General features: G+C 50.7%; 1 protein-coding gene across 1 annotated transcript; it reads right to left on the reverse strand.

The window, feature by feature from the left end:
• Positions 1 to 4,661: 4,661 nt before the first annotated feature.
• On the reverse strand, positions 4,662 to 13,241 carry LOC111152686 (retinaldehyde binding protein 1). The gene is made up of 7 exons (XM_022511254.1): positions 13,151 to 13,241; positions 12,752 to 12,880; positions 11,329 to 11,533; positions 9,587 to 9,765; positions 6,469 to 6,627; positions 5,486 to 5,596; positions 4,662 to 5,222 (listed from the first exon to the last, which is right to left on the reverse strand). Exons 1-7 carry the CDS (start codon positions 13,160 to 13,162, stop codon positions 5,064 to 5,066), a joined length of 954 nt encoding a protein of 317 aa, XP_022366962.1. The 5' UTR covers positions 13,163 to 13,241; the 3' UTR covers positions 4,662 to 5,063.
• Positions 13,242 to 14,724: the final 1,483 nt, after the last annotated feature.

Consider the following 14,724-nt stretch of genomic DNA (forward strand, 5'->3'; position numbering starts at 1 on the left):
AAGTGAGGGGAGGTACGGACTGCTGGTTTTGGAGGATGTGCCGTAACATCACCTAAGAATGCCCACTATCAAATTTCACAGTGATGCCCTCTCTGGGAAGCAAGCTTCCTCCACTTCCTTTCCCCCACGAAACAGCCAGATCCTTTTGATGCAAGAAAAACCAACTTATAAACAATACTACCTGTGAAGAATACCATACGGAAGAGATCTCAGGTCCAGGATGTGGGGTTGGTTGATGCCAGCAGCTTGCCAAGGCGGTGGGCACATTAGCTGCTCCTCTCCTGAGGCAACCCTATTGATCTGTGCTCAGGGACATTCACCTACAATCACTCGCCACCCCAACGGTGCTGTATTTTATTGTACCTTTCATCAGGAGGCCCCTCTGCCCTAGCCCTCTGGGGGAGCACTTTCCCATGGGAAGGACCAAACACCTAACTGGATGGCTGTCGCAGGTATGATAGCCTTTCTCCCCATTTCTCTCTTGGGGATCCCCCTTTGAGGGGGGTTACTTGTATCCACGTGATTGGGAAGACAATACAGGCAGTTTGGCCTTGTACTACGGAATTGCTCCCCCAAAGGGGTTAAGATAAACCCCCCTCTCCTCGTGACTCTGTGCACCCAGAAACTTCCTTCTGATTCATGCTCTCCGCCCTCATTTAGAACTGCCCAGCATCTGTACCGAAGATAGTTCGGTTTCCTCTTAAAGTTCCTCCTTTATCTGATGATGGTTGGTGAAACGGATCTGGGATAAATGAAGTTGTAATTTCACTGTTCCCCTTCGCCTTCCTACCCACACCTCCCACAGCCCCAGAAAGAAACATCTGATATAAAGCATGAGCAGTGATAGGGCCAATGGATTTGGAGCCAGAGTTGTTGGTCAAGGTCCATTCCTAGCCACATCACCGCTCTCTTATCCTGAGCAAGATTTAACCTCAGGGTTTTTTCGGGGTGGGGGGTTTACTTGTAAGATGGGGATAATGATAAGAATGCCTATCTCTGGATACTGAAAGGATCAAATACAAGAATATTCTTCAAAGTGAGAGTGTTATTTTGGGCAGTGGTTTTGGCTTCGTCTGCTTGGTTCTCACTCATAAATCACTTCCGGGGACAGTGTAGAAACCAGAAGAAAAGAATGTGCGGCTTCCACTGGGGGTCTCAACTGCTGGGCCCACGGGAGAAGCTGAGTTGGGCCTGGATATGGTTTTCAAAAACATTCCTGGGCTTGGCAGTGCTGACCAGCCACACAGAAGCATCATCGGACCCCAGGCCCAATCCTTTCCTTCCTTAATATGATCACCCTCAGAAATTAAGCATACCTGCCCACACATTTCCTGCCTGAAGGTGGGACAGCTTCTGGGCACAGCCCCCAGAACCAGCTGCTGCCTTTCCATAGGGGCTTTTGCAGCCCTGCTTCTCTGCCCTCTCGGCTCAGGAAAAAAGAGCCAAGTGCAAAGTTGGCTTTTATATCCTTAGACATTAAAACCGGCCCGAGTGGCTTCCTCTAAATCCTCGCTGCCTCCGTATGTCAACACACAGGACTTGCAGCAGTGCCTAGTTGGACCACCTGGGAAGCTTGGAAAGCTCTTGATCCCCAGACCACATCCCGGACCAAGCACATCAGAGTCTCTGGGGATGGGGACCAGGCCTCACCATTTTAAAGCTCCCCAGGAGATTCCAGGGACGCCTGGGTGGCTCAGTGGGTTAAAGTCTCTGCCTTCGGCTCAGGTCATGATCTCAGGGTCCTGGGATCGAGCCCCGCATTGGGCTCTCTGCTCAGCAGGGAGCCTGCTTCCTCCTCTCTCTCTGCCTCCATGTGATCTCTCTCTCTCTCCTTCTTTGTCAAATAAATAAAATCTTTTAAAAAAAGAAAATTCCAGCCTGCAGGGATCTTGTTAAACTGAAGATTTGAATTTAGATCAGAGGAGGGGCCTAAGATTCTGCACTGTTAGCAAGCTCCCAAGAGGGACAGATGCCACCGTCCTGGGACCCCCATTTTTAGTCGTGAGGTTCCTGGGGATCCTGTGAGCTCCTTTCTCTACCCTGCCCTGCGGAGTTTGCTCAACACCAGAGCCACACCTACTGTGGGAAATGGGATTGAAAGATGGCCCAGTTCACCCCTCGGGAGACTCTTCAGCCCTTTTCCTGGCTGTCTTAGGACCCACCTTCCCTCTTCCAGGGAGCTCTACAGACCACCAGGTGGCCTCAGAGTCCTCCAGCACCCCTTAGAGTAACCTAGAGACACTGAGCAGTGTGGTGAGTCTCGTTCAAGGCTCTTGAAGCCGGTGGCCTGTTTCCCTACTGAGACCTCTACCCACACCTTCACAAATGGCCTCCATCCACTGACTGATGACATTCCCCAAAAGTCCACGTGAGGATGGCCGAAATGCATCATTGTGACTTTGCAAACCTTCACTTCTGTGTGGCAGACACCCGGCCTCATCCAGATGTCTTCAGAAAGAAAGCCATTCTGGGCAGCAAACGGCTGGCGTAAAATTCATGTTTCGTTGTCCCCCTTCCCATACTTGGTGGCTTTCAAAAGAGTATTTTATTGTCCCTTTTCCTCTCTCATGAATGTGGCAGTGGTGGTCACACATAGGAATCCAGCATGTAGGCAGCTGGGATTTTGTGAGGCTGAACGTGGCTGATTTTAACATTAACATTTATGGTCTTCAAACAGGTTCTCCCAAAGGTGGCACCACCCTTTCTGGACAGAGAGCTGGCCTGTTCCCCTCACCTCGCTTTCGTACCCTGCGGGTCTCTGCGCCTGGAGGGGCAGTACCATGGAACGACCAGCAGGGGGCGATGCCAGCCCACAGTTGGAGCTGACTCACAGGGCCCCAACCCCACAGCCTCTTCCTCAGAAAGCCGCTGGGCTTGCTCCTCAGATCCGGACACTGAGCCGAGGTGCTAGCCCTGCTGATTGTAGGGGTGACCCCAGCACCCCATTTGGATCCGAGTGATAGCCAAGGCCGCCCCAAGAGCTTCCTTGTCGGCATCTGCCTGCAGTTTTCTCCACATCCTGATCTCATTTGCAAATTAGAGCCCCCATCCACCAGAGGGTGGGTCTGGCTGCATTTATAAGGGCTCCTGGCAGTTGGGGACCAAGGGAAAGATAGAAGTCATTCAAGGGGGATCAGCCTCTGTTTCCCTCAGATTTGGGACCAACTCTTTTACAAGACAACTAGAAGTATATCCTGAAAGCTTTAAAAATTTCTTTACCTCAGCCTCTCCCACGCCCCCCTCTCTACCAACAGCTTACCCGTAGGGTCCCCAAGGCTCCCAGTCCTGCCGAATGCGAGTCTCCACGCCTGATCACTCAACCCCTTGGCACCACCGCCCGGGGTTCACGCCCTCATACTTGAAATACCTTCTCAGCTCCAGATGTTCTAGGAGATCCTTTGGCGGGCAACCAGAGTACCTTCCCTCTTTCAGACTCCAATAAGAGTTCCATGTAAGATTTGATTTGGAAAAGGGGACCCTCACCTCCGAAAGCATTTTGAAGGGTTTGAAGAAAGGGTCTGGGGAAAATCCTCAAGCCTCCCAACCCTCCACCCGCGATAATCTGCTATGATTCCTCCTCCAGCTCAGGAGTCCTATGTAAATATCATTTATGACCATGAACTCTCAACTGCGATCACTATAAAGAAAGAAGCTACCGGGATATGAGCATACCCTACACACCCTAGAAAGAAGGGATATAAGAAATCAATGCATGTGTGTGAATGTACATTCACACGTACCCATACGCGCACATACCCACACTGGAAAGCAGGAACGACGACTCTCGGTGGATCAGAAAAATTTCTGAGTGAAAGCAGATGAATTAAACCTCCAGCCCAGGAAATCGCTGAAGGTCCTGTCCCCCAAAGTGGGCGCAGTACCCAGGGTGTTTCACGCCCACAAGGAAGGGCAAGTGTGGGAAAGCCCAGGGTGATCGCTGGGGTACTGGGGTGCCTGGGGTACCTGGGCAGGTGCAGGTAGACCAGCCGACCCTCAGCCACCACACTGGCCAGACCACAGGCACAAGTGTGTGCCCCCACGTGGGAAAGTCAGTGGCAGATCTGGAGAGAAGGCTGGCAATGTCCACAAGCCTGGTGCCCAGCAGTCAGCTCTTCTCTAACGGGGACTCTCACCCCACACTCAAAAACCACCAAGCACTTGAGGAAAGCAGACTTTACAGAAGGAAAGTGTTTGCATGTGTCAAAACATGCACAGCTGGGGGCGCCTGGGTGGCTCAGTCGTTGAGCTTCTGCCTTCGGCTGAGGTCATGATCCCACGGTCTTGGGATCAAGTCCAGCATCGGGATCCTTGCTCAGCAGGGAGCCTGCTTCTCCCTCTGCCTGCCGCTCCCCCTGCTTATGCTCTCTTTCTCTCTCTCCAACAAATAAATACAATCTTTAAAAAAGCAAAAAACTACCAGTCAAGGCAAGGGGTCTAGAGGAGAGACCTCACATAGGAGGGGACACAACCGCCACCCAGGAAAGGGTCCCAGCTCCTGACCATCACTGCACACATCACGCCATGCCCGACTGAGGGGACCAGGCCACCACAAAAATGGAGCCCCTTCGAGGACGTTTCCACCCCCAAATCCCACGTGGAAAAGCCCTTAGCTGCCTGCCCACTGCCAAAATTACTGTTTGCTAGATCATTTTATATGCCCCCTCTAATCCTTCTAATGTATTTCACTGTATTTTACTTTGGCAGGGGAGAGACCTTTAAATCAGTCTCCTTGCCTATTTTCACAGACCCTCGGAGGTAAAACTGCTAGAAAGGAAATCATGGAGAAGCTCAGCGTCTTTGAAACTCAACCCCACACAAGTCACTGCCTTAAGAGCCAGAGGCGGTAGGAATAGAACTGTCCCCCATTCTTCATGTTCAAGGGAATTGCCCCTGCTTTATTGACCCCCAACTTGAGAGGACAGTGACGCCTAAACTCATCCAAACTTAGGGAGGTTCAGAGGAACCACAGCCACCTCGGGCAGCCCTTTTCCCAAACTTCTGGGTCCAGGACAGCTGAGGAGAGCCTGGGGATGCTAATTACGGTTGGGTGGCAGGAGCCGTCCTCAGAAAGCTGTGTTCTCGGCTTGGCCCCGGGGGCCAAAGAGCTTCTCAGCAACGACCTTGCCATCATACTTGGGCAGTGTGCCCCCAAAGTCGGCGGGCAGGATGTCCTCATCGATCTCCTGGAAGAAGCCAGAGAGGTCATCTCCGTGGACATAGACCTGCAGGGAAGCCAGGGACACAGAGCTGAGTGAGGGGTGCCCTCAGGATGGGGGACAGAAGGGAAGAAAGGGACAGGAGGAGAAAGGCACAGCATGCCTCGTGTGCCTGATGGTGTTAGTCTCTACAGTCCTCCCTGTCGTGCCATCACTCAGCTCAGGACCACAGCACAGAGTCTGAGGAGGGCTCAGGTGGGGTCCGCTCCCCATCCCAGCCTCATCCCCCTTGTCTCAGGAGCGCCCTCCCTGTGTGGTCACGCACTTACCCGTTGGAGCAGCTTGGTTTTCAGAAAAGGCTTGACCATGTTGTAGGTCGTGGTGAAGTACCACGGCTGGTGAATGAAGTGGATGGCTTTGAACCGGGCCGGGAAGGAATCCTGCAGTGACAGAGAGGTCCCCAGCGCATGGCCCCAGTGGCGACGGAGGCTCCCACTCACTCCCCCACTGCCTCCCACTGGCTCGAGGACAGACTTGTCTCATCACATGGTTGATCACATAGCTCACTAAAGTTTCCATCCCTGGGCCAGTAATGGGGAGGGAGCCCCAGAGGCCACGCAGCCCAGCCCTCTCCCTGCTGGTGTACAACCCCTTGCCATTAGGTGAAGTGAGGAAATGACATGGTAGCTTTGCTTGGTGTTTAGGTGACCAAGCTTTTCCAAACCCACTTACGTACTGAGTGGACTGAAAACTATTACAGACCCCAGGGACTCTGCTATCATACCTCACTGTCCTTCAACATCCGCCCCCCACCATGACCCCCATCTCCCACCCCTCCTTTCCCAGATAAACATAAAGCAGACTTCAGAAGGACTTCTGAACATGTCAGTATATACAGGAGTGAGCTGTCAGGGACATTAGCGATCATCCCTTCCTGGGGACAAAGTCACATTCAAAGAGAAGCAGTGTGACATGTCTGGAAAGAGAAGGGGATCCCAGGTCCGAAGGTATAGGTTCAAGTCTGGCCTCTGCCACTTTAGAGTTTTATGACCTTGAGAGGTTACTCAAGTCTCTGAGCCTCGGTTTCAAGGTTTACAAAATGAAGTAGAAGGGAGGAAGGGTCTGCTCTCAAGGTGTTCAGGAATGAATGTTGATCGCCAAGCCAGCCTTTGTGGTCGTCATTTCTCAAGATGGCGCTAGGAGGTCTTCTTCTCGGGTGCTGGCCGGCGCCCTTAAGTGGGGCACCTGGGCCCAGCTTCCTGGCCTCCTCCCCTGTGTGAGGCTCCTGCAAGACAGAGGGCGGAGGCCTCACCTGGAGCATGTCCACCATCTTCCTGAGATCGGAAGCCCGAAGTCCGGCAGCCTGCTGCATGGTAAAGCCCTTGAAGTTCTCGATGATGCAGAAACCATTAATCTGAGTTTCCTCGTTCTCTAGTAGCTTCTCCAGGATGAAACAATATGCCTGCAAGATCTTGGACACGGAGTGAACGGGCCATAAGACCCAACATGCAAAGATAATTAAGGCTTAAGGTCCTGAGGGGAGAGCTAACAAGTACATCCTTTACTGGAGAAAATTTGTCACAGGCTTTAAAAAATGGCCCATTCCACATCTGTGGGTGTGTCTCAAGAAAATAACCTTGAATGTCATATCCATGGTTAGATGCTAGAGTGTTTACCCCTGTACCCTTTTAATAGTAGAAACACTGGAAACAACCTAAATGCCCAACAATAAGGGACTGATGAAATGGTACATTCATGCCATGGAATATTCTGGAACAGTTAAAATTATAGATATATAACTTTATATATTATTATTTTATATATAAAAATATATAATGATATACGTAACTATATAAAATCTATATAATGATACAGGAAAATATTCAATCATGATATATTGTTGTAGTGTATGATTTTTATAAGAAAAAAATATGTGCATGTGTGAGCACGTTTCTAGAAAAAGTGGATTGGAAGGATATGAAATGATAGAAATCTCTGAGTGGTAGAATGGTGTATGATTTTTTAATTTATGATATTTTTGCATTTTCTAATAAGTAGATATCACTTACATAATAAGAAAAAATATTTTTTAGATAGTCTTTTTTAAAAGATTTTATTTTGGGGGGTGGCTCAGTCAATTAAGCATCTGACTCTTGATTTCAGCTCAGGTCTTGACCTCAGGGTTATGAGTTCAAGCCCCACACTGAAGTCATAAATAAAACAAGATTTTATTTTTTTAAAGATTTTATTTATTTATTTGAGAAAGAGAAGAATGAGCAAGAGGAAGAGAGAATCTAAAGCAGGCTTCACACTGAGCGCAGAGTCTGATGCAGGGCTCCATCCCATGACCCTGAGATCATGACCTGAGATAAAATCAAAGACAGAGGCTTAGCTGACTGAGCCACCCAGGTCCCTCTAAAGATTTTATTTTTAAGTAATGTCTATACCCAATGTTTTCACAACCCCATGATCAAGAGGTGCATACTCTGCCGACTGAGCCAGTACCCCAAGAAAAAATATTTTTAAGTCTCTTCCACAAACACACACATGCACACACACACACACACACACACACACACACACACCGGCCTCATACCTAAAGCCAGTAGAAAGAAAATCTTTAAAAAAAAAAAAATCAGGGCCATAAGTAGAAATGGAAAAGAAAAGCTGTCTTTTCTTTTTTTTTTTTTTTTTTTTTGAAAAGCTGTCTTTTCTATTTACAATAATATGATAGCACTCTTAGAAAACCCGAGAGACTCAATTATAAAACTACCATAAGTTTAAAAATTCAGGATATAAAATTAATATACAAAAACAATAATTTCCATATATACCAACAATAACCAATCAGAGGATATAATGGCAGAGAAAACCCCATTTAAAGCAACACTTAAGACAAACTTAAGGAAAAAGGTGCCTAATGTTTGTGAGGAGAACTTTAAAAGGCTCTAAAAAGTTCAAAAGTAGGGGGCACCTGGCTGGCTTAGTGGGTAGAGCCTGTGACTCTTGATCTTGGGGTCGTGAGTTTGAGCCCCACGTTGGGTACAGACATTACTTAAATTAGTTGAAATAACAGAAATAGAAAAGAATAGAAAAATAATAGAAATAGAAAATTTCCAAAGTAGGCACGTTAAAGGGACAGCACCCCTCATTCGTGGATAGTATAGCAGGCTATGGCTGTTGGCTGTTGCATTCAGAAGGATTCTAATTTTCCCCAAGTTTGTTCCCAATAAAAATACATTTCTCCTGGAGCTGGACAAGTTAATTCTAAACTCTCTAGGAAAAAGTAGACATAGAAGAATAGCTAGAAAAGCCCTGAAAAAGAAGACTCACAACGACAGAACTAACCCTAACATATTAAACATTCTACACAATCTGTAATTAAAACATTGTGGTATTGGAGCATGAATAGAAAGAAACTGTTGGCACAGACTACAAGTCCAGAAATAGACCCAAATATAGATGAAAATATAGGCTATGATAAAGATGGCATATCAAGTTACCGGGGAAAAAAGACGGACTTCTCAATATATGATGCTGGGACAATGAGATAACATCTTCTTAAGTGAGTCTGCACAGTTTTTTTTAAAGGCTTGGAGGGACATGTCAATGTTCTCCCAAGACAAACCCTAGTTCCCCCCACTTAGTGTAGGTCTCTTACAGGCTTGACAAGCAAAGTCACACACGCATATGTGAATGCAGAGACCAAAAACACTAATTCAAAGGGACACATGAACTTGTATATTTATTGCAGCATTATCTACAATAGCTGAACTACGGAAGCAGCTCAAGTGTCCATCAACGGACAAATGAATGAAGACGGGGTACATACGTACAATGGACCATCACTCAGCCATAGAAAGGAATGAAATCTTGCCATTTGCAATGACATGGAAAGAGCTAGAGAGTGTGATGCTAAGTGAAATAAGTCCATCAGGGAAAGACAAACACCATATGATTTCACTCTTATGTGGAACTTAAGAAACACACGAATAAAAGTGGAAAAAAGACAAAGAGGCAAACCACGAAACAGACTCTTAACTATACAGCTCAAACTGACGGTCATCAGAGGAGGGGGGTGGGGGAACGGGTAAATAGGTGATGGGAATTACCGAGTACCTTTATCATGAAGAAAAAAATAAAATCATTCAAAAAAATAAAAAAGAATATTCTTCAACTCATGGTTAAGTAAATATAGCAGAGAACTCAGGGTGCTTAATAGGTTGAAACTGGGGTTTTCTAGAATCTCTCCCAACCCTCCATCCATTAATCCCCGTGCTCTGTTTCATCTCAGCTTTCAACACTTGGCAAGGGTGACCCACAGCTGTCACTCCCACTTGGTAGGGGGACCCGGGGGCAGCTGCCATGTATGGGCCTGCGGGGCCTGCCTGCGAGTTCTCCCCTGCCCGGGAAGGTGGTCCCCCACTGACCTCGTCAAAGGTGATTTCTTCGGCGTCCCAGTTCTCGATGTTGAAGAGCATGACCACGCGGCCATACTTGTCCCGAGTGGAGAGGACACCAGGGTAGCCGGCCTCCACGGTGCAGCGGACAGCCTCCGGGGACAGGCTGTCAAAGAGCTCGGGGTACTGCAGCCTGAAGTTCACATAGCCTGGAGGAGGGAGAGCAGAGGAGCCCCTCAGGGAGCCAGCCCCTCCGGGAGGGGCCCACAGGAAAATTCCAGAGACCTGGACGCGTTCTGTGTGTGATCGAGCAGGACATGCAACCTTTCCGAGCGCCTTGTCTCCTCTTCGAAAACACGGGAAGAGACTACTGGCCTATCTCACCAGATTGCTGCAGGAATCAAAGGAGATTCTAGGTATGAGTTTGTAAACTGTGCAAACATGCAGTGTAATCCGGAATCTGAGGATGATTATCATTATTTTTCTCTTGCCACAGGCAGAGGTATAGGCTTTCCTGTTGGGCACAGGGTTAGCTGAGTAGGAAAGACCCCAAGATCAAGCCGCAACCCCACGCAGAACCCAAAGGCCCTTCCCGATTCCAAACCTCACCCTTCCCTGTCCTCAACAAGTCCCCGCCTCTCTCGACCACCCAGCCCTACAGGGACCAGGCCCCGGGAGAGGGGCTCGGGGAGCGTTTGCCTCGGGAATGCCACTGACCTCCTCACTATTCCTACCACCCTCCAGGTAAAACCCCACCACCTTGCTGTACCCTCTGCCCTATTGCTATATCTCATCCCCTTTGCATTTTTCTTCAGAAGTTCCCTTTGCCCAGGAGCCTTCCTGGCCATGTTACACGTGTCTCCTTTATTTTTCCTCATTATCCTTTCTTACTCCCGAACAGTCTAGGGAGCTTTATTTCTCTGGCTTACTGTTTCCGCCTTTAGCTTATGAATCCATGAAGGCAGCTCCCGTCTGCTTGGTTCTCTGCTGCATCCTTTGCCCTGAAAGAGTGGTTGGGGGACGCCTGGGTGGCTCAGTGGGTTAAGCCTCTGCCTTCGGCTCAGGTCATGGTCTCAGGGTCTTGGGATCGAGCCCCGAGTTGGGCTCTCTGCTCAGCGGGGAGCCTGTTTCCCTTCCTCCCTCTCTGCCTACTTGTGATCTCTGTTTGTCAAATAAATAAATAAAATCTTAAAAAAAAAATAAAAGAGTGGTTGGCACAGTGTGGCTGTGAATTCACTCTTGGGGAGGGAAGGAAGAATTAAGAGAAGGAGAATGCATTAGCTTGCGGACGGCCTGCTCGGACACCCCTTTCTTTCCCCGGGGCACCAAGGATTGGATTTCCTTAGGAAACCTGTCCTCAGGCAGCCAGCAGGCCTGGGCAGGTCTGTCCTCAAGGCTCCTTCCCGAGGCTGGCATCATCTCCGGTCCCATTCTGTATGAGGCTTAGATACCTGCAAGGCAAGGGGCCACACACCGGCCTTTCCTGCCTCACAGGGCTGGGGTTGGGGGAGGGGAAGGCGCTCCAGGACCGGGAGAGAGGAGAGGGGAGACAGACCTCTAGGAATGTGGAGGCTGCTGAGTTCACACCCCATTTTCCGAGTGAGGATAAGGAGGCTCGGGGAGAGTGGTTCTCACAGGGCACGGAACGCGTGGGGAATGGAGGGGACAGTCTCCTCCGTGCGTGGGTGACAGTCAACACCACGGTCACCGCCTCCCCGCCTCTGAGCCTGGGCTTCGGGAGGCGGAGGCGGTACCTCCAGCGCGGGTCTCACCTCTGAGCAGCTCGTAGGCGCGCCCCACGTCGAACTTCCGCGCGCGGATAAAGCGCAGGAAAAAGGCGCTGTCCCTTCCCTGCACCCTCTCGGCCACCGCCCGGGCCAGCTCCTGCCCAGACGCCGCCTCGGCCTGCACCAGCTCCTGCAGCTCTCGCACCACCTCCTCTCGGGTCTCCTCCTTCTCGTTTAGCTCGTCCTTGGCCTGGAACAGGGTCGGGTGGAGGCAGCAAGTCACAGACTGGCGCGCGCGCGTGCGGAGCAGGACGCCCGAGCCAGGAGGCTCCTGCCAGGGCCAGCGCGGCCCACGGGCAGAGGGCTTGCCACAGGGGCCACGGCTCCTCTGCCCCCATGAGCACCACACGCACGGGCAGCGCCTGAGACCGCCAGCTAATTTCGCGGCAGAACATGGAGTCAAAGTGCCCATCCTGGGTTTGTTGGCAGGAGACCGCCAAAGGTGTCCGCCCTTAGGGAGCACTGCGCCATGGCCTTGAAATAGTGAAGGCCGCCACTCATCAAGGTAAGGTGGGGATTCATTCATACCCTATTCTCAGGATGAGCAGACTGAGGTCCCTAGCAGCGAAGGGGACACAGGCAGGAAGGGGTGGAGCTGGGGCTCACACTCAAAGGGGGACTTTCAGTCACTTCCTCCTGCAGCCTCTCAGGCTTGAGTCTGATCTTTCCCAAACCAAAGATACCCTGAAGAGGGCAGCCTGTCCCCTGCCCCATATTCCTCCCTTTGGCTGGGTCTGGAGAACTCTTCTGTATGGCAGGTCTCTCCGTGGACAGCAGGAGTGAGGGGAAGGCAAAGGAGGGGGACTCAGGTGTGGGGGAACTCGCAGCACCTTTCCCTTGGTAGCAGAGATGGAAGCTAGGAACCCAGGCTCGGCTCTGCCCTAAGACAGCTCTGCCACTTTCCTCAGAGCACAGTCTGATCCTCTCTGAGCTGGTCCAACAGTCTTTTTTCAGAGGTACAAAAGGCAAGACCCAGAGAGGGAAAGCAACTTGCTCAAGGTCACACAGCAAGTTGAAAGTCAGGTCTGATTCTACAAGTCAGGCTTCTTGCCTATGTAGTGGGGGCGGCAGTTGGATTCCTGTTTCCCTGGGCCGCTTGCAAACCAATGTTCCTCATGTCTGAGTCTAGGATGAGCTCTCATGCAAAGGTTCTAGGTCCTGGCATTGATATCAAGGGACTCTGTTGGTGCTATAGTCTTGGATTAGGCTGGCCTCGATGTCTGGTCAACCCAGTTGCTGCCATTGCCCCAACCTCCAGGATAGCCCCTAAAACAGGCCAGTCCATTAGCTCCAGGATAGCCTGGAGAGCTGGGGCTGGACCCGTCCTACAGGAGAGAGGATGTTGTCAACATTCCCCCGCTTTTAGCTCCCCCTAGCCCCCCCATCCCGGCACCCTGGGTCTCCTCACCTTCTGTAAGGTGTGGCGGGGAAGCTGGCTGCATGGGCCAAAGACAGGTCCATGGTCCTTGGTTGTAAGCCGCTCCAGCTGGGCACGGAGCTCCTGTTCCTCTTCAGGGACCACACGGAATGTGCCCACCTAGACAGGGAAAAGTCAGGAAAAAGCAGGGAGAGTCCCCCGTCAGTCAGAGCAAGCCAGTGCAAATGAGCCTGCCCAGACCCTAAACTAGTACTTTGGTCCAAGGTCACTGTTAGCCCTTCTCCCTTTGGGTGGGGTCACGGGTGGGGTTGTATGGGTGAGTGCTCATAAGGGTCCCGAGCAGACCAAACAATAGAGAAACGGGGAGGAAGGGAGGGAGGGAGGGAGGGCGGAGAGATGGAGGGGAGACCAGAGCACAGGGGTACTCACGTTCTCTGACATGCTGCCTCGGAAGACTCAGAGTCCTCAGAAAAATAAGGGCCTCGCTTCTGTCCTGGTCTCTCCAGGCAGCCTCCTCCCTAGGACAGGAAGTCAAGGGGGCCGTAGTCTGGACAGACTGCTCTCTTATTGTCTCAGAACAGGGCATCTCAAACTTTCTTTTTTTTAAAGATTTAATTTATTTATTTGACACAGAGAGACCACAAGTAGGCGGAGAGGCAGGCAGAGAGAGAGGAGGAAGCAGGCTCCCCACTGAGCAGAGAGCCCGATGCGGGACTCGATCCCACGACCCTGGGATCATGACCTGAGCCGAAGGCAGAGGCTTTAACCCACTGAGCCACCCAGGCGCCCCGCATCTCAAACTTTTGAGTGCCTAAGAATTACCTAAGGAATCTGGTAGAAATGCAGGGGCCTGGGCCCCTCACCCGTGATTCTGACTCAAGAGGGCCGAACTGGGCCCAGGAATCTGCATTTTAAAGCAACACCCCACCGCCCCCCAACCCCCACCCAGCCATGGCCCTGAAGAAAATGATCCTTGGGCTACACTTTGGGAAACATTCCTTTGAGAAGGAATACACACAAAAATACCGCAAACCTTAGTTCTTAAGATAAGCCAGTGCAGGCAGGGAGAACCTAGCTTCGACCCCCATTCTGAAGTTATGTGATCGCTGCAGAATAAGGCAATCCCTCCTCCTGTCTGTGGCCCTCCCTCTCTAGCCCAAAGGGGAATCTCAGAAACTTCCCAGCCTAGCGGATGGTCCCTTCTCCAGTACATTCGTTCTCCGGAGTGGGGAGGACTGGTCACGTAACCAGAATACTGGGTGTGTGTTCTGTGCTCTGTGATGTACTATGTAATTCCAAATCTGTATCTCAGAGCCAGAGCCGGCATTATTCTCCCCATCTTACATGGGAAGAAGCAGACCTCGGGGGAGAGTAAGTGACATGGCCGCTGTCACACAACCAGAAACAGCCAGGGATCAGGCCTTGCGCCCAAGCTGTGACTTTCCGCGGACGCCGAGACGCAGCTTCTGGTGGCAAAAGTTGCACCTGGGTTCAAATTCTGTCTCTTCTACTTGCAAGCTATGTAATTTAACCTGAGTCTTGGCTGTCCCCTATAAAAGGGGGGGGGGTGGAAGGAGGGTCCTGAAGGTGAAATTAAATAACGTGCACAAAGGCAGTGCTTGGCCACCGGAACGAAGCTCATCTGTCGCCCACATGACAACCTGCTCAACCCACTGAGTATCTTTGGACACAGCGCTCCTGTTTCCAGATTTTTTCTTGTCCTGTCTAAACATCCCCAGGACCTTTAAAGAAGCCGTCACCATCCTGCTCTTTCTCTGACCAGGTTCCCACTTGCCAGTTCCATCCCCTGTTCATTATTGGTAAGTGACAAAGGTGGGACTTGAACCACCGCTTTGACAGCAAGGGCCAAGGCCTCTCCAGGCTAAGTCCCTAGGACCATGGGTGTTACAGAAATCCCTTTAGGGTCAGAGAAACCTGGGTTGGAAATGAGAGTCATCATTTGCCACCCGCATGACCTTAGGCAAGTTGTTTAACCATTCTGA

This window comes from Enhydra lutris, unplaced genomic scaffold, assembly GCF_002288905.1.
Source record: "Enhydra lutris kenyoni isolate GAN:26980312 unplaced genomic scaffold, ASM228890v2 scaffoldscaffold29, whole genome shotgun sequence".
In the NCBI taxonomy this organism is placed as follows: Eukaryota; Metazoa; Chordata; class Mammalia; order Carnivora; family Mustelidae; genus Enhydra; species Enhydra lutris.